At 38.1% G+C, this 23,579-nt stretch overlaps 1 protein-coding gene across 1 annotated transcript in view; it reads right to left on the minus strand.

Annotated features, from left to right (window-relative positions):
- The window catches only part of tspan17 (tetraspanin 17), a 103,806-nt gene that overhangs the window by 20,025 nt on the left and 60,202 nt on the right, over nucleotides 1-23,579 (minus strand). The window contains exons 3-6 of the mRNA XM_039774847.1: nucleotides 21,107-21,253; nucleotides 19,635-19,805; nucleotides 17,602-17,727; nucleotides 17,392-17,439 (exon numbers count right to left, since the gene is read on the minus strand). Coding sequence (XP_039630781.1) covers nucleotides 17,392-17,439; nucleotides 17,602-17,727; nucleotides 19,635-19,805; nucleotides 21,107-21,253 — 492 coding nt within the window. The remainder of the gene's footprint in view (nucleotides 1-17,391; nucleotides 17,440-17,601; nucleotides 17,728-19,634; nucleotides 19,806-21,106; nucleotides 21,254-23,579) is intronic.

Raw genomic sequence — 23,579 nt, forward strand, 5'->3', positions numbered from 1 at the left:
AACTATGTCTGGTAAAACAAAATTTAGAAAGATAGGTAGATACAGAGAGAGAGCTCACCCGAACACCAGCAGACAGACACCAATCCAAGTCCAAAACACACACGTTTAATAAATAAATGTCCCCAACACAGTCCCGCACATCACACAGTGCCCCTGCACCAAACACCCCTCAACACGTGCCTCTCAAAATGTCTGTGGGCCGCCTTTCTTCCTCCTGTTGCTGGAGCTTCGTCCACCTCCAGCTCCCGACTCTAGCTCCCTGACTGTAGGAAGGTGGCCCCCTTTATAGTCACCTGGACATGTTCCAGGTGCTCGCCGACGTTCTTCCGGTGGCACTTTCTGGTGTGACGGAAATGCAGCATGAGTACCCGGAAGCACTCTGGGCGTCCCTGGAAGGTCCTTCCTCCACCTTCCCAGGTGTGTTGGAAGTGCCAATCTTCTGGGCTCCACAATGCTCGGGGTGCCCCCTGGCTTAAGCCTCCCTTCTCTGACCCCGTGGTCCCCTCATTATCCAGGGCAGTTGCCCCCTCGTGGCCCGGGGGACGTATTGACCGCCTCCCAGTCCTTCCAGGCGTCCCGGCTGGGTCTGGCCCGAGCCTCTTACCACAATATATTATATATTGAAAGAATGCCACATCGTTTGATGGAAATGAAAATGATCAACCTACAGAGCCCTGAATTCAAAGACGCCCCAAAAATCAGAGTGAAAAAATTATGTGGCAGGCTAGTCCATTTTGCCAAAATTTAATTGCAGCAACTCAAAATTGTACGCAGCACTTTGTATGGCCCCTGTGTTCTTGTATACATGCCTGACAACATCGGTGCATGCTTCTAATGAGATGACAGATGGTGTTGTGGGGAACTCCTCCCAGATCTGGACCAGGGCATCACTGAGCTACTGGACAGTCTGAGGTGCAACCTGGTGGCATTGGATGGACCAAAACATAATGTCCCAGAGGTGTTCTATTGGATTTAGGTCAGGAAAGTGTGGTGGCCAGTCAATGGTATCAATTCCTTCATCCTCCAGGAACTGCCTGCATACTCTCACCACATGAGGCCAGGAATTGTCGTGCACCAGGAGCCACTGTACCAGCATAGGGTCTGACAATGGGTCCAAGGATTTCATCCTGATACCTAATGGCAGCCAAGGTGCCTTTGTCAAGCCTGTAGCAGTCTGTGTGACCCTCCATGGATATGCCTCCCCAGACAATCATTAACCCACCACCAAACTGCTCATGCTGAATGATGTTACAGGCAGCATAATGTTCTCCATGGCTTCTCCAGACCCTTTCACTTCTGTCACGTGCTCAGGGTGAACCTGCTCTCATCTATAAAAAGCACAGGGCACCAGTGGTGCATCTGCCAATTCTGGTATTCTATGGCGAATGCCAATCGAGCTGCATGCTGCTGGGCAGTGAGCTCAGGGCCCATTAGAGGACATGGGGCCCTTGGGTCACCCTCATGAAGTCTTTCTGGTTGTTTGGTCAGAGACATTCACACCAGTGGCCTGCTGGAGGTCATTTTGTAGGGCTCTGGCAGTGCTCATCCTGTTCCTCCTTGCCCAAAGGAGCAGATACTGGTCCTGCTGATGGGTTATGGACCTTCTATGGCCCTCTCCAGCTCTCCTAGAGTAACTGCTTGTCTCCTAGAATCTCCTCCATGCCCTTGAGACTGTGCAGGGAGACACAGCAAACCTTCTGGCAATGACACGTATTGATGTGCCATCCTGGAGAAGTTGGACTACCTGTGCAACCTCTGTAGGGTCCAGGTATCGCCTCATGCTACCAGTAGTGACACTGACTGTAGCCAAATGCAAAACTAGTGAAGAAACAGTCAGAAAAGATGAGGAGGGAAAAATGTCAGTGGCCTCCACCTGTTAAACCATTCCTGTTTTGGGGGTCATCTCATTGTTGCCCCTCTAGTGCATCTGTTGTTAATTTCATTAACACCACAGCAGCTGAAACTGATTAACAACCCCCTCTACTACTTAACTGACCAGATTAATATCCCATAAGTTTCATTGACTTTATGCTATACTCTGATTAAAAAGTGGTCCTTTAATTCTTTTGAGCAGTATATATAAATAATGCAAAAATGTACTAAGCAGTTATATGGGAATAATAATAATTTTTTTTAAACAATATTTTCATCTTGATTTTCATTGTTTTTTTGGGTGTTCCAACTGTTTAATTAACCCATTATTTTCTCATTAGTGGGTCTGACACTAAAGTAGTTGCAGCCTTCCATGATTTAGTGTTATTTGCCTGGGTGTCTGCTCTACTCATTTTTAATTGTCATTATTAAGATAATACAAAACCATCTCTAAAGAGTCTGGACTCCACCAATCCACAGTCAGACAGTTTGTGTACAAATGGAGGAAATTAACGTGGACAAACCAGAAGGCTATTGGAAGAATGTTTTGTGGACAGATGAGACCAAAATATAACTTTTTGGTTTAAATGAAAAGCGTTATTGTTGGAGAAAGGAAAACACTGCATTCCAGCATAAGAACCTTATCCCATCTGTGAAACATGGTGGTGGTAGTATCATCGTTTGGGCCTGTTTTGCTGCATTTGGGCCAAGATGGCATGCCTTCATTGATGGAACAATGAATTCTGAATTATATCAGAGAATTCTAAAGGAAAATGTCAGGACATCTGCCATGAACTGAATCTTAAGAGAAGGTGGGTCATGCAGCAACACAACGACCCTAAGCACGCAAATCGTTCTACCAAAGAATGGTTAAAGAATAAAATTTATGTTTTGGAATGGCCAAGTCAAAGTCCTGACCTTAATCCAATCGAAATGTTGTGGAAGGACCTGAAGCGAGCAGTTAATGTGAGGAAACCCACCAACATCCCGGAGTTGAAGCTGTTCTAAACTGCATTTAGTTGCAGTTATTGCTGCAAATGGGTCACACCAGATACTGAAAGCAAAGGTAATATTCGATCATTTCCTTAATAAATAAATGACCAAGTATAATATTTTTGTCTCATTTGTTTAAATGGTTTCTCTTTATCTACTTTTAGGACTTGAGTGAAAATCTGATGATGTTTTATGTCATATTTATGCAGAAATATAGAACATTCTAAAGGGTTCACAAACTTTCAAGCACATCTGTACATGTGTAAGTTTAAGGTGTGAAAGCAACTTGGCAAGTCTCATAAATCCCTCACTAATACAGTATTACCTCATTACATCCATTACCCAGCAAGCAATTTCAACACTGGATAAAGGTATCAAAATTATGTGTGCACTGATAAATATTCACAAGTATAGAGTGTATTTTTCACAAAAGTGTGTGTGTGCATATACATTTTCTTAAGAGTTAAAGTAAATCAAATCACATATATGCAAGAAATGCCTAAAAATATAGCCACACTATTTGCAGATATTTTTAAATTTAAAAATATACAATCAGCAAGCAGCAACTTAGTTTTTTAATTTGGCAGTATGCGATATGTCAAAACTCTCACTAGGTTAATGAAAACCAGTAGTCTAAGGTTCCAAGGCTGTATGAAAAAGACAACCACATTTTTCAATTATCTAGGCTTTACCTGTCCACTATAGGACATCCAATGATAACATTTAGAATAAGGCAGAAACAATCCATTTTTACTAATACACATAAACATATATACGCACTCACAAACACACACATAGGGAAAATTTAGATTTTAAAAATGCATTGTGATGTAGGAACAATAGTCCACTCTGGCCCACATGAGACAATGGGCAACCTCTACACAGACATAGCCCAGGCCAGAATTAAGACCCAGAAGTCTGTAACTATAAGGCAGCAGTGACAACCACTGTGGCAAACTGCCAAAATGCAAATCTAGTCAGGTTCAAAAAATACAACAATACAGTAATATTGGCCTGGAGCAATATAAGCAGCAGGGAAATATTCTCAAATTCAATATGAAAAATGTATTTCACTTTGTAAAACTGTAGTCCAAGTAACACCATATACATCATCAATATTAGAATGTAAAAAAATTTCAGAAAATTCTTGATAATAATACTAAGTCATTTAGGCCAATATAACTTAATGATCACTGCTGAATAACTAGGCATTTCTACTGTAAATAACTTTGTACCAGTCTATAGCAAACTGCTTAACAATAAAACCTTCCACCTTCACTCAAGGTAAGAAAGCAAGTAAGAAATATTTTAAAAATGCGTTCTTAAAAACAGTAGTTCACACAGGGTAAATTTTCAGAAGCACGTACCACTAGTCACCAATATTACGTGCAATTCCCCCAGATTAAGCAATACCAAATGCAAAAAGAAGAGGTGGGTGGAGGTTGGAAATAATAGGTTTCTTTCCACATTATACTTCAATGTCTAAAAATAGACCACAGCAGCTGAGCATAGCAACAGCAGCTGTAATTTCTGCCATGCTGGGGCTTCTTTAACACTGTGTGAGATGTAGGAAGCTATCAGATTAAATTTCTATTTATTTATTTGTCCCAGAAAGCATGGCAGACTTTGCCATCCCACACCCCCACTGCATTAGAGACATCTTCTTTGTTAGCACAGACACAAACAGAGGGAGACTTTTGTTTCCTTGGGTATTCAAAGGTCAACTTCTTGAAACTCTGAAGGCAGCAGACTGCAGGGACAAGTACTGTATTTAACCATGAGTGATGAGTATAAGAGAGCATAAAGAATGATGCTACTGTAGCAAATTATTCTGTCTCCTCTTTCTAGCATTGGGAGGATTTCTTCATTTTTTTATTTTTAAGATTAACATTGATAGAAAAATGGTCAAATAAAATATGTATTTGTATGCAATTTTACGAAACTTGAACTCTGGTTAATGTGAACGTGGGCTTTCACTGCAGGGAGTTACTGATAGGTATTTTTGTTATATACACATAACACATATATAACATTCACAACTTTATCTATGCCATTTTATAAGTTCAATTCAGCTTGTTTTTAACTTGCAAACTTAACCTGTGATGGTATGCACATAATAACGTAAGGTACCAAATAATAACTGACAGAAGTACAGTTTGAGTTAGCATATGCATCCAACAGGTAAAAAAAAAAATGACAACAAAATTTACAGCTCATAATAAGCACAAGCAGGCCAAACAGTACCTCCTAAATCATACATTAAATATTCAAGAAGGAGAGGACATTGGAACACCACATAGATAAAACATGGCTTCTGTCAGCTCACAGTATTTATGTACTGTACGACAGAAGATATCTTTATGTAGACACAAACAGAGAGGATGGAGAGAAGCATAGTTGACAGAAATGCTTAACTAATGCTTAGTGCATGTAGATTAACAGTTACACAATGAAACTCATTTGCTTATTCTGTACATAAAATATAAAACAGCTCTAGATTTAGTTGTAAGAAGTAATAAAATGATGCACCAAAAATGTGCACTCCGGTGTACAGCTGCAGAATGATTTAAAAATGACTATTCCCAGGGATGTACCCAAAGTGACACCAAGATGTTTAATAACTTTAAATACAAACCTTCAGTGCCTGCAGCTTTGCTGTTAATGTAGACTGATATTGCCCATCATTTAGAAAATTAATTTTACAGTAAGATACTTTTCACTTCTATTACACTGAATTAAACATTAAAAAAGGATTTAAGTGAAAGAATGATGAATAAAATCCAAATTGAGACACACTGACTAATCCTATTTCAAATGCATAAAAAGCAACATTAATATTGCATTTTTACTAATAGCCCCTTTTGAGACATTTTATAAAGCATACAAGAGTCTGATATAATGTCACCATTTTCCATAAGCTTTTCTTTCTCGTTCTTGTCACATGGAGCTAAAGCTTACCTTTGCAGCATGAGGTATATGGCAGAATCATACTTTGGATGAAGTGAAAGTGCCCAACAATAAAACACTCAAATGTCAACATTCAGTCACACCTGGTCAGTTTTGGAATAGGATAGAAAGTGTAGTAATCATGATAAACTAACACTGACAAGGTAAAACATGTAAGCAGGCAGAACCCATGGCAAGACTTAAACTCAAGACACTGGAGCTCTGAAGCAGTGTTGTTAAACATGGATAAACTGTGTCTGTGCACTGAAGATATGTGTGTTAAATTGTATCTGAAAAAAAACTAAAGCAGGCTAGGAAATTTTATCAATCAATTTGAACCACAACCAGCTTGCAATTATCACAAATCAGAAAGTGTTTTGATAGGATGAAAAGCAGAGAAATATATGAAGATTTAAAAACAGAACTACCAGAATAGAGAGAAGGCAGCTGAGATCGTTTAGTCATGTACTTGGTCTGGTCCCTTGCAATATCTTAAGCGAAATGTACTTTGGCTTGGATCTCTGGTAGATGACCCAGAGATACACCTAGAAAATACTAGAAAGTGTTATATCTCATGACTGGACTAACAGCACCTGGTAGCTCCTCAGGAAAAGCTGGAACATGTTGCTTACAATAATGTAATCTGGACTGTTCAATTTACCATGTTACCACTACTGCATTCAACATGAAAAATGCATCACAGGTGAGATGAAGACAGGTTTCAAATGTAAATGTTACCCGTTTCTAAAATATTTGTTAAAACCTGTTTTCATTTCAGATTTACCTCAAACAGAGAAAATACAGGAGGAGTAAAGAGGTATGTTGGTTACACTTCCTTTGTTTTGTTTATGAGTTAAAAATCACCAACTGCAAAGTCTGAAGTTTATTTCTAAAGTTATGTACAATCCTTAGCTTATAACTTACATAGGAAAAAAAAATAAAAATATCTAGTTTAGTGCAAACTTGCATCAGAGCTGACCCCGGTTCACTTCAAGCATACCATGTTTAGAGCCCTCTCCTTCTAGCAGTCCTTATTTTATGTATAATCCTAGGCGAGGAACACATGACTGAAGCAAAACCCCATGGCTCCAACTAACCAAGTGAGCTAGAGGAAAGATTTAAACATGCAAAGTTTTTGTTCTGCATCCAGTACTTCCTGCCTTTCATCAGATACCAAGCCTCCCACTGAGGTAAAAGGTATGATCTCTAGCAACATTAAACAAGTCAAAATCGTTTTGAAATTAAGGAACATTTGAAGCTGAGACATACAGTGCATCCGGAAAGTATTCACAGTGCATCACTTTTTCCACATTTTGTTATGTTACAGCCTTATTCCAAAATGGATTAAATTCATTTTTTTCCTCAGAATTCTACACACAACACCCCATTAATGACAACGTGAAAAAAGTTTACTTGAGATTTTTGCAAATGTATTAAAAATAAAAAAATTGAGAAAGCACATGTACATTCATGTACAAAAGTATTCACAGCCTTTGTCATGAAGCTCAAAATTGAGCTCAGGTGCATCATGTTTCCCCCGATCATCCTTGAGATGTTTCGGCAACTTAATTGGAGACAACCTGTGGTAAATTCAGTGAATGTGATTTTGACATGATTTGGAACACAAACCAAGCATGAAGTCCAAGGAATTGTCTGTAGACCTCCGAGACAAAATTGTCTCGAGGCAAAAATCTGGGGAAGGCTACAGAAAAATGTCTGCTGCTTTGAAGGTCCCAATGGGCATAGTGGCCTCCATCATCCGTAAGTGGAAGAAGTTCAAAACCACCAGGACTCTTCCTAGAGCTGGCCGGCCATCTAAACTGAACGATCGAGGGAGAAGGGCCTTAGTTAGGGAAGTGACCAAGAACCCAATGGTCACTCTGCCAGAGCTCCAGAGGTCCTCTGTGGAGAGAGGAGAACCTTCTAGAAGGACAACCATCTCTGCAGCAATCCACCAATCAGGCCTGTATGGTAGAGTGGCCAGACGGAAGCCACTCCTTAGTAAAAGGCACATGGCAGCCCGCCTGGAGTTTGCCAAAAGGCACCTGAAGGACTCTCAGACCATAAGAAACAAAATTCTCTGGTCTGATGAGACAAAGATTGAACTCTTTGGAGTGAATGCCAGGCGTCACGTTTGGAAGAAACCAGGCACTACTCATCACCAGCCCAATACCATCCCTACAGTGAAGCATATTGGTGGCAGCATCATGCTGTGGGGATGTTTTTCAGTGGCAGGAACTGGGAGACTAGTCAGGATAAAGGGAAAGATGACTGCAGCAATGTACAGAGACATCCTGGATGAAAACCTGCTCCAGAGCGCTCTTGACCTCAGACTGGGGCGACGGTTCATCTTTCAGCAGGACAACAACCCTAAGCACACAGCCAAGATATCAAAGGAGTGGCTTCAGGACAACTCTGTGAATGTCCTTGAGTGGCCCAGCCAGAGCCCAGACTTGAATCCGATTAAACATCTCTGGAGAGATCTTAAAATGGCTGTGCACCGACGCTTCTCATCCAACCTGATGGAGCTTGAGAGGTGCTGCAAAGAGGAATGGGCAAAACTGGCCAAGGATAGGTGTGCCAAGCTTGTGGCATCATATTCAAAAAGACTTGAGACTGTAATTGCTGCCAAAGGTGCATTGACAAAGTATTGAGCAAAGGCTGTGAATACTTATGTACATGTGATTTCTCAGTTTTTTTATTTTTAATAAATTTGCAAAAACATCAAGTAAACTTTTTTCATGTTGTCATAATGGGGTGTTGTGTGTAGAATTCTGAGGAAAAAAATGAATTTACTACATTTTGGAATAAGGCTGTAACATAACAAAATGTGGAAAAAGTGATGCGCTGTGAATACTTTCCGGATGCACTGTAACAGCTTCAAAACTAAAAACTAGCTGAATGAGATCTATTAGTAATACAGTGGGCTGAAAAAGTATTTGGCCCCTAGACAAAGTTGAAATTTCCTGGAATAGTTTTTTTGAAAATGTATCTTTAGTTTCATACTGTTACATATAAATGAGGGCCTCTTGGATAATAAATTTTCACTAAAAAATCATGAAAATCAAATTATGCTGCAACGATAAAGATCATATCAGTGAAAATTGCTGTTGAGTAAGTATTCAACCCCTAATAGCTTGGAGACTGTATGATTGTTAACAGTGCAATAAGGGTTATGAAACCGGGTGTAAATAATCAAGCAATTAATCCTCTAGCTTGTTGACTGGTCTATAAGCAATTATGCAGGCCAGTTCTTAGGAACATACAACTAAGAAATCAGTACAAGTGGCTTATTTGGTGAAACTTCATAAACTGACAAAAATGAAGACAAGGGAACTTTCTAATAACTTTAGAACCACTGTGATCAAGAAGTTTAAAAGATGGCAATGGTGCCAAGAAGACTGCCAAGCTCCTTTGCCGCAGTGTGTTCACTGTGAAGGCCATCATAGTGAAGTGGAAGACAACTGGAAGCACAGTGAACCGGCCTGACTAGTCAGAGAAATAAGAGCAAATCCTAAGGTGACGCTCAGTGACCTGCAGCTGGAGTGGATGTGCACAAGCAAAGACTGCACAAAGAGGGGCTATATGGCAGAGTTGCCAAAAAAATGTCACTACTAAAAAAATGTCACCTGAAAGCTTGATTAGAATTGGCTAACAGACATTTTGACAAGAGTCCTGCATTCTGGAGTCATGTACTTTGGTCTGAGGAGACCAAAATAGAACTTTTTGGACTCAACACAAATGCGTTTGTCCAGCAGATCATCAAGCATGGTGGGGGGAGCACCATGCTTTGGGGCTGCATCTCTAAGGCAGGCACTGGGCCCCTTTTCTGTATTGAAGGAAGAAAAGATAGTAAGAATTATATCCTGATTTTGGAAGAAAACCTTCAAAATGTCAGCCATGAAATTGGGACTTGGACAACGCTACCACATTCAGCAGGACAAGGACCCGAAACACTGTGCAAAAGTAACCAAAGCATGGTTTGACAGAAAGAAGATCCAGGTTTTGCAGTGGCTTAGCCAGAGTCGAGATCTGAATCCAACTGAAAATTTGCAGTGTGATCTCAAAAATTGTAGTTCACAAACAAAACCTTCAAACATCACCCAGCTGGAGCAGTTCTGCATGGAAGAATGGGAAAAATTGCCTCCATCCAGATGTGCTAAGCTTGTAGATGGCTATCCAAAGCGATTGTAAGCAGTTATTGCTGCAAAAGGTGCCTCTGCCAAGTATTGACTGTGTGTCATGTGAAGGGGTCAATTACTTTTTCAACAGCACTTTTCACAAAATGACTTGTCAATTTGCATTTGTTTAGTTCACCAAGCTCTAAATGTTTCAAAATATGTACACAGAGAATTAAAAGTACACTGTGATACTCTGCATTTGCGATTTTTATAGGTTGTAATGAATACTTTTTCAACCCACTATATATGCTATACCAATGTTAATATAAGAGTGTCATTGAAATTTGTAGTGAAGTAATTAGATCAAATAGAGTAGTTTGTGTGACTAATTGACAAAATTAGGAGGGACTGTCTGTAAAGGAGGTGAGAAAAGGATGGGAAGTAAACTATGGGCAGAAAGGAAGTACATACAGACTTCAATTTGTTAGCTCTGTCTCAGACTGAAAAGTTCTTATTGTTCTCAACACTGCTCCTTGAACTGATGGAATGTATGAGTGTGGAGGACCTGGCAATTATTGATTGGACTGGATTTATTTTATTGTCATTCAAAACATACAACAAAGAGTGCACAACTAGATGAAATTGCATTTCTCCAGGCTCAATGTACAAACACAAACATAAAGATAAGTGCTTGTCATACAACAACATAGAAATAACAGCATAAACAGACATAATATACGCATAATACAACAGACACATTGGTGCATAGTTATAAAGTGTTCAAGTGACAAAAAACATTAGCATAATGCACAGGCATAACAACATTTTAAGAGATATGAGATTACAAATATATGTGTTCAAATGGTCTGTGAGTGTGTTCAGGAATTTAACAGCTCCAATAGGTCAGCATGATATTTGTTGTCAGAGGGAGTTTAGCAGTCTGATGGTCTGTGGGAAGAAACTCCTACTGAGGCATTTTTGCACTGTATACTGCGGTAGGCAAAAGTATGAAAAATCCACTGTCTCTGACTATCTTGGTGGCTTCTCCTAAGGCAGTGCGAGTACAGATCTTGTATAGACAGGAGAATGGTTCCAATGATTTCCTCTGCCGTCCTCACCACTCTCTGGAGGGATTTGTGATCCGAAACTGTGCAGCTGCCATACCAGACTGTCAGGCCTTTAAGAGGATCTATAAAGTGCCTTGGTAGAATGTTGTTAGGACTGCCTTAAAAGTGGAGCTAAAGTCAATAAAGATCAGCCACATACAACTGTTCTTATATTCCAGATAGGCCATTGTCAGATAGGGTGTTGCCAATATGGCATCATCAGTGGAGCGGTTAAGGCAGTATGCAAACTGAAGAGGATAAAACATTGCAAGGAATTTGGATGTTATATGGTCTATAACCAGCCATTCAAAGCACATCACCACCATGGGGGTGAGAGCTATAGGGTGATAGTCACTGAGTGTTGATGCTGATGACTTCTTTGGCAATGGTATGATAGTAGTGGCCTTGAAGCACGGAGGTATGATGGCTTGCCTCAGTGAGTTATAAATGTCTGTAAGAAAGTGCATCAGTTGGTCAGCGGACTCCCTGAGTACACACCCTACTATATGTTCAGGATTTACAGCTTTCAGTGGGTTGACATTGCACAGTGTCCTCTGAACATCAGCTGGGTTAAGAGTGCTTTATTGTACAGGATAGGAGGGGCTTTCATTATTGTTGTGTTGTTCTCTATTTCAAACTGGTTGAAGTGTTAAGTGTAGAGTGGTGGAGGAGATCTGCAGTCTGTGTTCAAAGGTATGCCTTGCCACAAGCACCTGGGGTCTTTTGAATCAGTGAAGTGACCCTGGATTTTCAGTTGATAAGCATGCTTTGCTGCTCTCATGCCCCGGTTCAGGTTGGCTCATGCAGATCTATGAGCATTTTTGTCCCCAGACTTGAAGGCATCATTTTGTGCTCTCAGAAGCACATACACCTCTCATGTGAGCCAGAGCTTCTGGTTGGCACATGTGGGGTTATTCTTGATGGATGGTCATGTCTTCCACACATTTGGATATAAATCCAGTCACAGACTCGGCATAATCCCCCAGACTGAAGTGTTGGTTGACAGTGGCAGCCTCCCTAAACACATTCCAGTCTGTGCATTCAAAACAGTCCTGGACTGCTGAAGCTTGCTTCCTCTGGCCAAATCCTTATCTCCTTCACAGAGGGCTTTCTTCTAGTTAGCAGTGGCTTGTATACTGGAATAAGCATAACTGAAAGATGGTCCAAATTTCAAAGGTAGGGGAGGGGGGCTGCCATAAATGTCTGTTTGATGTTTGTGTAAACTCAGCCTAATGTGTTTTCTCCCCTGGTTATAAATTCCACATGTTGGTAATAATGTAGTAAAAATGTTCTCAAGTTGGCTTGGTTAAAGTTTCCAGCTATGATATGAAAACAGTCCACATTAGTATTTTGCATTGCGCTGACCAAATAATAAAGTATGAATAGTGCATCTTTATTGTTCACACCAGGGGGAATGTATACAGCTGACAAGCTGACAATATAGCTGTGAATTCCCTTGGCAAGTAGAATGGTCGGCATGTTAATGTCAGAAACTTTATATTCTCCGAACAGTGACTTGAGACAATTTCATTGTTACTGCACCAATTAATGTTAGTGTGAATACATAAACCTCTTCCAAGACTTACTGCTAAGAGCATGGCCTACTGTCTGCACAAAATGTTATTAGCCCATCAATATGAAAGGCACTATCAGGAATAGTGGAATTTAGCCATATCTCGATGAAGATAAGTTTCCCAGCTTGCATTGGGTAGTTAAATCCAGTCTCAAATAGTTAATTTTATTTTCCAGCAAGTGGACATTAGACAACACAATAGATGGAAGCGCAGGTTTATAGGGGTTTGGCTCCTTTAGTATAGAGCAGATACCTGTTTGAGTGTCGCATTTTCATGGTCTCTCACACTGCTTGCATCTCTTCTTGCTTTGGCTAGTTAAGGTAGAAGAGCCCACATAGACATCTGGATCTTGCTGGTGTAAAATTTCCAGTTTACGGAATGTTTTAAGTTCTAAGGCTAGTAAACCACTGAGTAGGATGTTCGATAACTTTGATGCATGAAGCCTGAGCAAAGTACACCAACTGTACACCAATCTCTTATTTAACTACGTAGAAGTAGACTGTACATTTAAAATAAATTGCACATCATTGTTGGGAGCCAGAGTGGCCGCTGCCATATCGGGTGCTGCCATGCTTTGTGAATATTTAAATATATATATATTGTGTCTGTTTTTTTTTTTCGATATTGGGAGTGGGAATAATTACAATAGGAAGGCACAGTCATCAGTCATAGTCATCAGGCGCCGCAAGTGGCAGCCATTCCAGCAGCACTGTGTATGACTTTATCTTTCTACCTTTTTTCTCTATTTTTCTCTATTTCACTGATCACTCCTACCACTTTCTTTTATGTGGACCTGTTCCCTGGACACTTTTTACTACTTGGAAATGGATTTTTACATGCAGAGACTTGTCTATTCAAGTAGTCAACTTCAAGCTCTGAGAACAAGTGCCCATGCCGGTGTGGCTCCCTATTTACCTGACGAGGTAAGAAGGCGGTATCAGGGCAGCAGAGCCGCCGCAAAGATAAAAGCCAAGCATCTAAAAAGAAAGTGGGGCTACAAACCTTCGGTGCCTTCTGTGATCCTGGGAAATGTGAACTCACTACCAAATAAGATTGACGAACTGGCTGCACTGGTGAAAAATGTCAGGACCTACAGAGAATGCAGTTTGCTGTGTTTTAGTGAAACGTGGCTAACAACTAACATCCCAGATGCCAACGTGGAGCTACACAGGTTTAGCACAGTTAGAGCGGACAGAGACGCAAATACCTGCAGGAAGCAGAAAGAAGGAGGACTCGCTCTCTATGTAAATACAAGAATGGTGCAATACTGGACATGTAAACGTTAAAATCTCCACTTGCTGCAGGGACATAGAACTGTTGGCCGTAAGTTTGCGTCCCTATTACTTGCCCAGAGAGTTTGGACACGTTATTGTTGTTATTGTTTACATCCCTCCTTGGGCAAACACGGAGATAGCGGGTGACGTCATCCATTCCACGGTTGCTAAGTTACAAACACAGCACCCTGAGGCACTTGTGCTAATCGCTGGAGACTTTAACCATGTGACGCTGGACAAAACATTACCTGCCTTCTCCCAGTATGTGGATTGTAACACCTGGGGAAATAGGACTATCGGCCTACTGTATGCAAACGTTAAAGACGCATACAGCGCCACCCCATTGCCTGTGCTTGGGAAAGCAGATCATAACCTGGTTCTGCTTCAGCCTCACCATAAACCAATAAAGAAAATCATAATTATAATGAAATTCTTAGGAAAAAAATAAATACATTTCCTGTAACATGCATAAAATACTTGAAGCACCTACAAATATTTAGCAGACACTGTGCTGCACTTTCTTTATTGACACTAAAACATGGATACTGTGAAATAACAGCTTTCCTAATCATTATGCAACTCTAATTGAAAGCAGAAATTGGTTGGGACAAAACTGTGCAGACAAAGGGAGCACCTAAGACTAAACCCAAGAACTACTAACAAAAAAAAAAAAAAATACCCATTCCACACTGATTGTGCCAGGCTTTAATTGATCTTCATGCATTATTATTATTATTATTATTATTAATACATGCTTTAATATATTTCATCATGAAAATGATATCAAGTTTTTATCTTAACATTCTAAATTTTCAGAGACCAGGAATATTATGAAATGAATGTATTCTGTGTGGCGCTGCCTGCGCCTCCTCTTAGTGCAGAGGAAGACAGTTTAAGTAGAGATTAACATGGCTCGGGGAACACTTAACACAAAGCATTTAATGTGCTACATAACGTATGATGGGGTTTGAGAAAATCTAGTTAAATAGTTAAGAAGTTTAGTTTACAATGTTCTACTTTAATGACAAACTACAAGTATAAAGTCAACATGTCGACTTTATTCTCGTCATAAGCATTAAGATTAAAATGGAAATGACACACTATTATACAGTACCCAGGTACATTACACTGTATTGAAAAAAAATAAAACAAGACAAATGCAACTTGTCTTGCAGTATTATCCAGTAGTATAGAAATAGTATTCACACATTTGAACATAAAATGGTCCACATCTGACCTTTTAAAGCCAAAGCATCTCCAGACAACAGATACGGCTCCTTTTTTCGGCAAAAGTTCTTATGTGTCATCATGTTCAACTTTATCGTCTGCTACAGCTTCAGTTACGGAATGTTCTCTGTCCATTTTCACCGTTCAATACCTCCACTAACGCATGTACTCCGTTGTATGCGTGTTTAGCGGTGCAGCAGTGAAAAAGGTCCCCCCTTAAACAGTTTCCCGTACGCCCCGGTTCTGAACGTTGTTTAGGCTATTTAAACCGGTGTTGCGGTATAAGAAAAATCCATATCATAACAAAAATAAAAAACGTTTTTTGGTATGAACCAGTATACCGCCCAGCACTATTTAGAACTATTGGCAAACAGAGTTTCTTTACGCTTCCCTTTGCTTATATCACAATCAAAATTTAATGAAAGGCTGTATTCATATGCCCCCTTCCAGAATTACACATTTAGTCATTCCTATCTCTTAATGGACAGGTGGTTAACAACTCTCTAGACTTTCAAAACAGAAAAAGTGGTTAAACAATGTAAAATTGAAGGTCAAGTGTACATGACACAACCATTGAACAGTGAGCACATCATTTATATTTACTTATTTGGCTGACACCTTTATCCAAAGCTACTTAAAACATTTATGATATAATTAGTTATATTTTTTTTCCAGTTGGAGCACAGACAGGTCAAGTGACTTGCTCATGGTCACACAGTGCCAGTAGCAGGATTTGAACCCACAGTCTTAGAGTTTGAAGTCCAAAGCCTTAACCACTGCGCACACTACATCTCTCTTGCTCAAGTCAGGGATGTACTTTAAGTGATTGATGCTTTAGACTGGAAACCACAAACTTGCAGACTCCCTCCCTCCAACAAACCCCTGACCATCACTGCCCCAGAACAACATTTAATAAAATATTTTTACTTAAATTTCACCGAATACAATAAACTGCCTTCTAAGAGAATAAGATGCATAGTGCCACATTCCTTATAATACTCCTGAAAATTGTATAGAATTGAAATTTAACACGTGATTAAAGACCTGATGAAAGAGAAGAAATGTCCATGCAGGGGTCTTTCAGAAATAATGGTTACTGCAAAATTTAACATAACAAAAATGGCATATATATATATATATATAAACTTGTGAAACTTTTACTGAAAATAATCTGAACTGATTATAGGAAACACAGTAGTACTGTGGATAGCATCTTAGTATCAAATGCACCAGAGATCTGGGTTCAAGGCACTGCCTGTGTGGATTTTTGTAAGCTATTTTAGTTTATGCATGTGTTTCCCAATTTATTCCTGTTTCCTTCCACATATCAATAATGTGTACCCTAAGATTAAGTGACGGAGTGAGTAAGTATGGGTAAGTGTGCGCCATGTAATGGATGCCCATGTTCCAAACCACTCCCTTCACCCAACACACATTCAAACAATGATCCAGAACTGATTCCTCTACTGAATATACACTGTTAAGGCTTCAGGGAACTGATTGAACAAGAAATGAATAATTTTCCAGTGACTGATATCATGTTTACATGCACCACACATCTGTGTTTTACTAAGATCTGTATAGATCCCACTGAATATAAATTACTACATATATACTATACAGCTATACACATATATACACAAATAAATTATTGGGTTATTTTTCACTCAGTAAAATATTTAAGTATGGATACAGTCTTGTATAGCAACATTCAAAACAAATCAGTAACTTTATACTGCTTTATGCAAAATAGTTTAGCTGAGAAATTTAGGTTAAAAATGATTCTGCTCTGATGCATTGCAGGGTAATAGGGTATAACCATTGCTGATTAATCATTTTGGTAACTAGCCTTTGTGAAACAGAAGTCAAAACAAGGCCTGAAGCCTAATGTGTAGTTGACTGAATTTGTTAAAATCTTTAGTAAACTATTCTGCAGATGGCTGGTAATGGGACACAATGAGCAATGGTTAATTCTAGACTACAGTGCCACCTTTGCTCCTTTAAAGTCCATATGAAGTCCAACAAAGAACAGATACATTGTACTCAAGTCCAAAGAGACTGGACACATTAAACTGGTCTAGTTAATACAAGTATACACTCTGCAGTACCATCTGGGATTTTTCCCTGTTTTGTACTGAAATCTACCAAGACTAGCTACATCTGAAAAACTTAACTGTATAAATGAAAATAAATGCGTATTTTCTATCCATAAGTAAACTGTAAAAATGCTACCATCCCCTAGAAAGTAAAACATTGCACTATTCAGATGGTTACTTACCACTTTAAGCCTCACATCATAACCACACTGTGTATTTAAAACATCCTCCTAAAAACAGAAAATAAAAATTAAAGTCTAATGAAAGAAACACACAAAGAAGTACAAAGGAGACAACAATGAAATTGATTTGGGGTGAAAGTATCACACGTTTTGCATGCAGTACAATAAACAATATGCTTTTGGCTATCCTAAAGAAAATAAATTAATTACCGCTGGATCCTTGACACAACATGAGAATGGAACACCACAACGTTCTCGACTTGGGTTTGCTTCTGTGCAATTAAAATATATATTCAGATTCCAGTCATTAGGCCCATGAGCTCCACAGCACGACCACTGTTAATGAGAAATAAAAAGAGCTAAAGGAACATTAAAATTCATTAAATTACATTTTATGTGGTTACTTTCAGATACCTCCCCCAACCCCACTCCCACAGTTGACAAAACAGTTCATATAGTCTGTGGCTATTCATCCTGAACATGTGCAGTATAAGCTATCTACTCAAAGCAACTCTGTAGATTTATGGCCTCAAGACCACCTCTTGAACTCCTAAACTACAGTTCTTGACTAACTCATTAAATGTTTTACATAACATAAGGCTCTAGATATAAAAAGGACTGAAAATTTAGATTATTTTAAATACGATCTCAAAGATGAATAAATAACAGATTCAAAAATTAAGCAGGAAAGAAAATTCCAAAGTTATATAAACCCCTAAATGAACAAGTCTGAAGGCTAACTTTAGCCAGTCATCTTCTATAAACAGATGGATTTCAGTATGAATCTGAGAAGACATGGTTAGAAAACGTATAGTTTATTTATTATGGCCAAGCAGTACATTCACTTTAACCCTTTAGCATATAAATAGTTCTAATGTGACGATGTCTCTATTTCTGTACTGATACACGAATCCTTGTTGAACACAAGGATGTAAAAGAACTTACATTGCAATTTCATTTTACTCTATAAAAAGACCACTTTTTTACCATAAATATATTGAATGTATAACTAGGTTCTGATGTTTACGTATTTTTAAATATTAGTGTAGCACAATTCTGGATGAATATTGTATTTTGACCAGAATTGTTATTTGTGGGACTGCACTGAATGCTACTTAGTAGTGCAATATCAATACAGAGTTAAAAAACTAACACATCCTCATTTCTGATTTTGTGGGATTAATTTACCTCCAGCAATTGTAATAGATTTCTTAAACACAAACAACAAGAAATGCTTTAGAATTTGCTTTTCCCATTTTGGTTCACTCAAGGAAATAGGCTGTTGTGCAAATTGTTTTCATGTAAATTGTCTAGCATACACTGGTCAATAAAGAGCTTTAAGACACCACTTGTAATCAAATCATATGGCATTCAAGCATGTATTTACTGTGGTTTGAGAAAGGATTGGTTAGACTAGTAATAGAAACTAAGGTTAAGGACAATGCGGAGTAGTAACACTGAGCAGGTCCCTTAAACCACCTGTGCAATAAACACAGGGAAAGAAAGTCCATGACTACTCATCTCCTTTGATGTAAACAGCATTGTGCAGGGAAGAGTGGCAACAGGAGAAGAAATTCCTGCATCAGCTGCATCCTGGACAAAAGTAGCTGCTCCACCTGTTCTATGCTGAACATGCAAAAAGCCTTACAAATCAGTCAACTAAACTAACATATAGACTGAAAAATTCCAGCACTGTGCTACAGGGGACTGAGCGAGTCCTTTAGAGAATCCACCCGTTCTCAATATTCTGGGCCTATTTAGACTCGCCAAGTATACAAAGATGCTTGGACTAATGAACACACAAAAAGTGGTGTAAACATTAATAATAAATTATAAAATTATCTTATGATGACCTTTTGCCCCAATTAAAGAATCTGTGGCTGTCAGGTTAGGGTCTTATGTCCTTATATTATAGAATCAGTAACATAAAACAAGCCACCATATGGACTTGCATTCATAAAATATCTAACATGAGCAACAATTCATTTGCATTTGTAAAGATAAACAGTCCTTTGTATGACCATGGGAGAATTTTCAGGCTTGTGGAGATAGACTGAAGTTAATGGTTTTATAAACTTGTAGATGTAAGCGAAGACACTTTCAAATTTTAAAATAGTACCAAAAAAGCATGCAAAGTTGAAATTAGAAAGAAACAGGCTATGTTGTAAACAAATGTAAAAAATCCAGAATAAAGGAGTAAATAGGATTGTTTACAAGAAAGGAAAAAATACATTTCTACTTACATATTCTTGAGCGAAATCTATGAGGTTTTGCAGGTCAATGTCATCTCGATATGCTTTGACATTATTGTTGATAAAGAAATTTAACTGATCCTTGATCCAATCTTTAAATACAAAAGCCAGGATCCCTGCTGTAAGTTCCAAGAAAAATATCAGCCCTAAAAACACAGAAAACTGGAAAGAGAGGCAGGTGTAAATTATTTAAAATGTGATACATGACACAAACAAATTCTTGAAGCAATATAGAACAAATATCTTGTAGCTTCAGCTTGAAAACATGTGTTAAAGTAACATGTTTGAAAATACCAGAATGTTCTATACCAGAATATTCGCCCAAGTATTCAGTAATCTGCCCATTTTATGAAGTTGGTCACTAAATTCATTAAATTTAAATTATATTCAATACTTTCATATAGTTGTACTAAATAAAAAATGCATGTAGTTAAAGTGTTTACCTGTACACATATATAAGACAAACTAAAAACACAAATCACATTTTGCAAAATAACTAATGTGCCTATTCTTTGTATGCGTTACAGACTCTTGTAAATATTACTTAACATTTGACTTGCACATTTAGAAAGAATTATTACAGTACAACCCTTTTACATTTTGACATTGGCCTATACAAATATTGAACATAAAAATCTGGTGTGCACCTAGATAATATACCTGACCTGTTGAGCAACAATGTATAACAGAATTTTTCAAAGTAATTAAAATACTATTCATCTGTAAAATGTATGATGTACCCGTTAATGTGTTTTAGTGACCACACTTCTTAGTAAAAAATTATTAGTCAAGTTATGATCACAAACAGTTCCCTGTTTTTGCTCACCAATAAATACAGCAAATAAAGCAGGGTATGAGTGAAGTGCATTTCAGTACTAGATGTTCTGAAAGTCTGTTCTTGTATCTTAGCACAAATGATGAAGAAATTGCTGTCAGGGAACTTGGTGGTGTTTGAACCAAAATGGATAAAAACAGGTTGCTAACAGGCCATATAATGAAAAGAATCTAAAACCTTGTAAGAGTATGTCTAACTCACATTCCAATTGAAAGGTCAAGGAAAATGTGAGATGCTAGCTGTTTTACCCTCAGCACTGTGCTAGACATGTACAGAAGTGCCTGGCCTTAATATGAATGGTCTCATGTTTACATCCTAGTGATGTGTACAGGAAATTCAATTATAAGAATAAACTGAGACAAATGGAAATAGAGTGCATTTATGCCAGGACCACAAAATTGTATTCTCAGTTGTTGGGCCCTAGAAAGAAACATACTGAATGGAAATATGTTATTCTGATAGCAACAAACCTCATTTTAAATACACTAAGATCTAAATATCTAAATCATAAAATCTGTAGTGATATATTCAACTGAACTGGGCTTGTGGTGTGGAACAAAAATGGTTTATCAGAACATACAGAAATAGTTACATACTGTACATAAATAACTCAATAGGAAAAACTCACAAATTTAAGCAGGAATGTGTTTTCTCGTAACGCTCCAATGCAGCCAGCAAAGCCCAAAATAAACATTACCCCTCCAACAACTATGAACAGCCACACAGGATCGAAACCACCAAGGTCTGTAATTGAGGAGATGTTTGACAGAACACCCTATATGAGAAAAGGATGAAGATTAAAAAAAAAAAAAACACCACATTAAATGTGTTACAAAGAAATTACTAGCCATTTCTAATTAAAATGAGGTTTAACATATACGAGAACAAGAAATAAACAAGAAACTATTTCATAATGAAACTTCAACTTAAAGCACAGTCTCTGAAAGTTTGTACCATCTGATGGCGTAGAAATGGAGCTGGCAGACTGCAAATATAGCTATGGATTGGTATTTAACATTTGCGAAGGAAGGCTTTGAAGACAGATCTAAGTTCAGTAAGAAAGAAGAGATAACCAGACACATGAATGAAATGGCTACGTAGTATCAGTGGAAGATATACTTTATTACAAATTGATTTTAGGATGCAGCTAACACCTCCCATTCCCCTTCTACACACATATAGGACCCAATATACTGACTATGATAGTTTTTGTAATCTATCTTTTCAGTTTACAATAAACACAAGTACTAATAGTTTATTATATGAACAAATTACTGAAATTATACCACCCAGATTTTTATTTTAACAAATAAACAGAAAAAAGAAATTCCAAAGATTTTGGTTCCAAGCCAATCGATACGAGATGAGGTTCATTTCTATTTTAGGGCCATAACATGACAGACTAGAGCATACAGTCACTTGCAATACTTATTAGTTCACAGGGAAAGAGGTGACATTTCAATAATAAATAAATTTTCACTTTATAATAATACAATTTATGTTCTCACTAAGCTGCACTATTTTATTCCCATTCCCCAAGAATGCTGATCATGATTTTGGGCTTTAAAGAAACTTTCCATTAAAAAAAGTTCTTACAGGATGAACATGATGCCTTATCCTAATTAGATGCTGATGCCTCAATAACTATTTGATCAACAAAAGTGCTCAAAGATGTTTCCAAATACATGGGACTTAAGGCAACCTTTAAAAACCAGGAATGTTAGGTTACAACTTCATTGACAAAAACTGGCCATGTTAGTGATGTTTCACATGCAACAATGGCTAAGGTGATGTTGTCATGGAAGCCAAACGCAAAATTGCCAACATTTAAGGGCGATTGTGGACAATGATACAGACTACCAGAGCATGATGTCTGAGCACTGATCTGAGAGGCAAATCAAAATAAAAAAGCACCATTAATATGTAGTGGTAATGGTTTTAGCCAAGATTGCAAACTGTAATCTTCAAGTTTTTTTAAGGATTATACTTGAACATTGGTATAATTCTCACCCTTTCACTAATTCTTCATTAATTCTGCTCACATACAAAATTCAGGTAATATTGGTATAGTCATATAGATTTTAACCTGTATTCCAATTTATGCAAGTTAGCTTATTAATTTTCAACTTATCAATTTGTCTCAAAAAACCATCATTAGGATTTAAAAATTACCAGTACTATTACCTACTAACTTACAGTATTCCATAAACCTTAAATTCTCTTAGAAAATTTATGTAAAATTTCTGCTTAGCAACATTTCATCTGTGCTCTTATGTTCAAGATGGAATACTAATATTAAAGTAACAATTAAGATGTCTTTCTATGATAATATCTATAAAAAAACAAGGTTCAATCATTTTTAATTGTATCATAAAAGTAGTTTATTATTTTGCCCATGTCTTATGAATAATGTCTGGTAAAACTACTGAGACTATATAATCAGATATTATGTGTAAGAATAACATCTGCACATTGTGTGATTTTTGAGCTCTTTTGTGACCCTCCCCAAAGGTGCCGCCCACCGAAATGCAACTGAGGTGTCTGTCGAGGGTTGCTTTTCCATCATAGAGGCAACTGTGGGTTTGTGGTGCCACTGAGGCAACTGCAGGTTCATAACCTCCCAGCATAATATGTCTGTTGCCTGATGGTTTATGTGGGGAACATTCTAACCTGGTCACTGACCTGGCATCGTCACTACTTGTTTGCTGTGTCTGTGGGTATTGAAGTGATAGCTCCCATTTGAATACATACCCTGACTGTTCCTGTTTTGACTGGGGTAATGTTGGTTTTCTTGAAGTCTTTGGACTGAGTGTTTTCTCTTGGGTGCTAGTGTGAGGTGTCACCAAGATGGAATACAATTGACATGTGCTATAATACACATGAAATCTTTTACAACATGATGCCTTAAGGACATTTAAACTAAATACTGTGACATGAATAAGCCTTAATGGCTATTGAAAACACACTGCTCTTTGTTAGGAAAGGGAAGTGTGCACATTTTAAATATTGGCCAATAACAAAATGCAGAAATTGAATAGGGTGCTAAAGGTAACCTTTTGATGTTTTATTTGTGTTGTCTGGTCAGTACCTGAATGTTCTGG

Source organism: Polypterus senegalus, chromosome 13, assembly GCF_016835505.1.
Source record: "Polypterus senegalus isolate Bchr_013 chromosome 13, ASM1683550v1, whole genome shotgun sequence".
NCBI lineage: Eukaryota > Metazoa > Chordata > Cladistia > Polypteriformes > Polypteridae > Polypterus > Polypterus senegalus.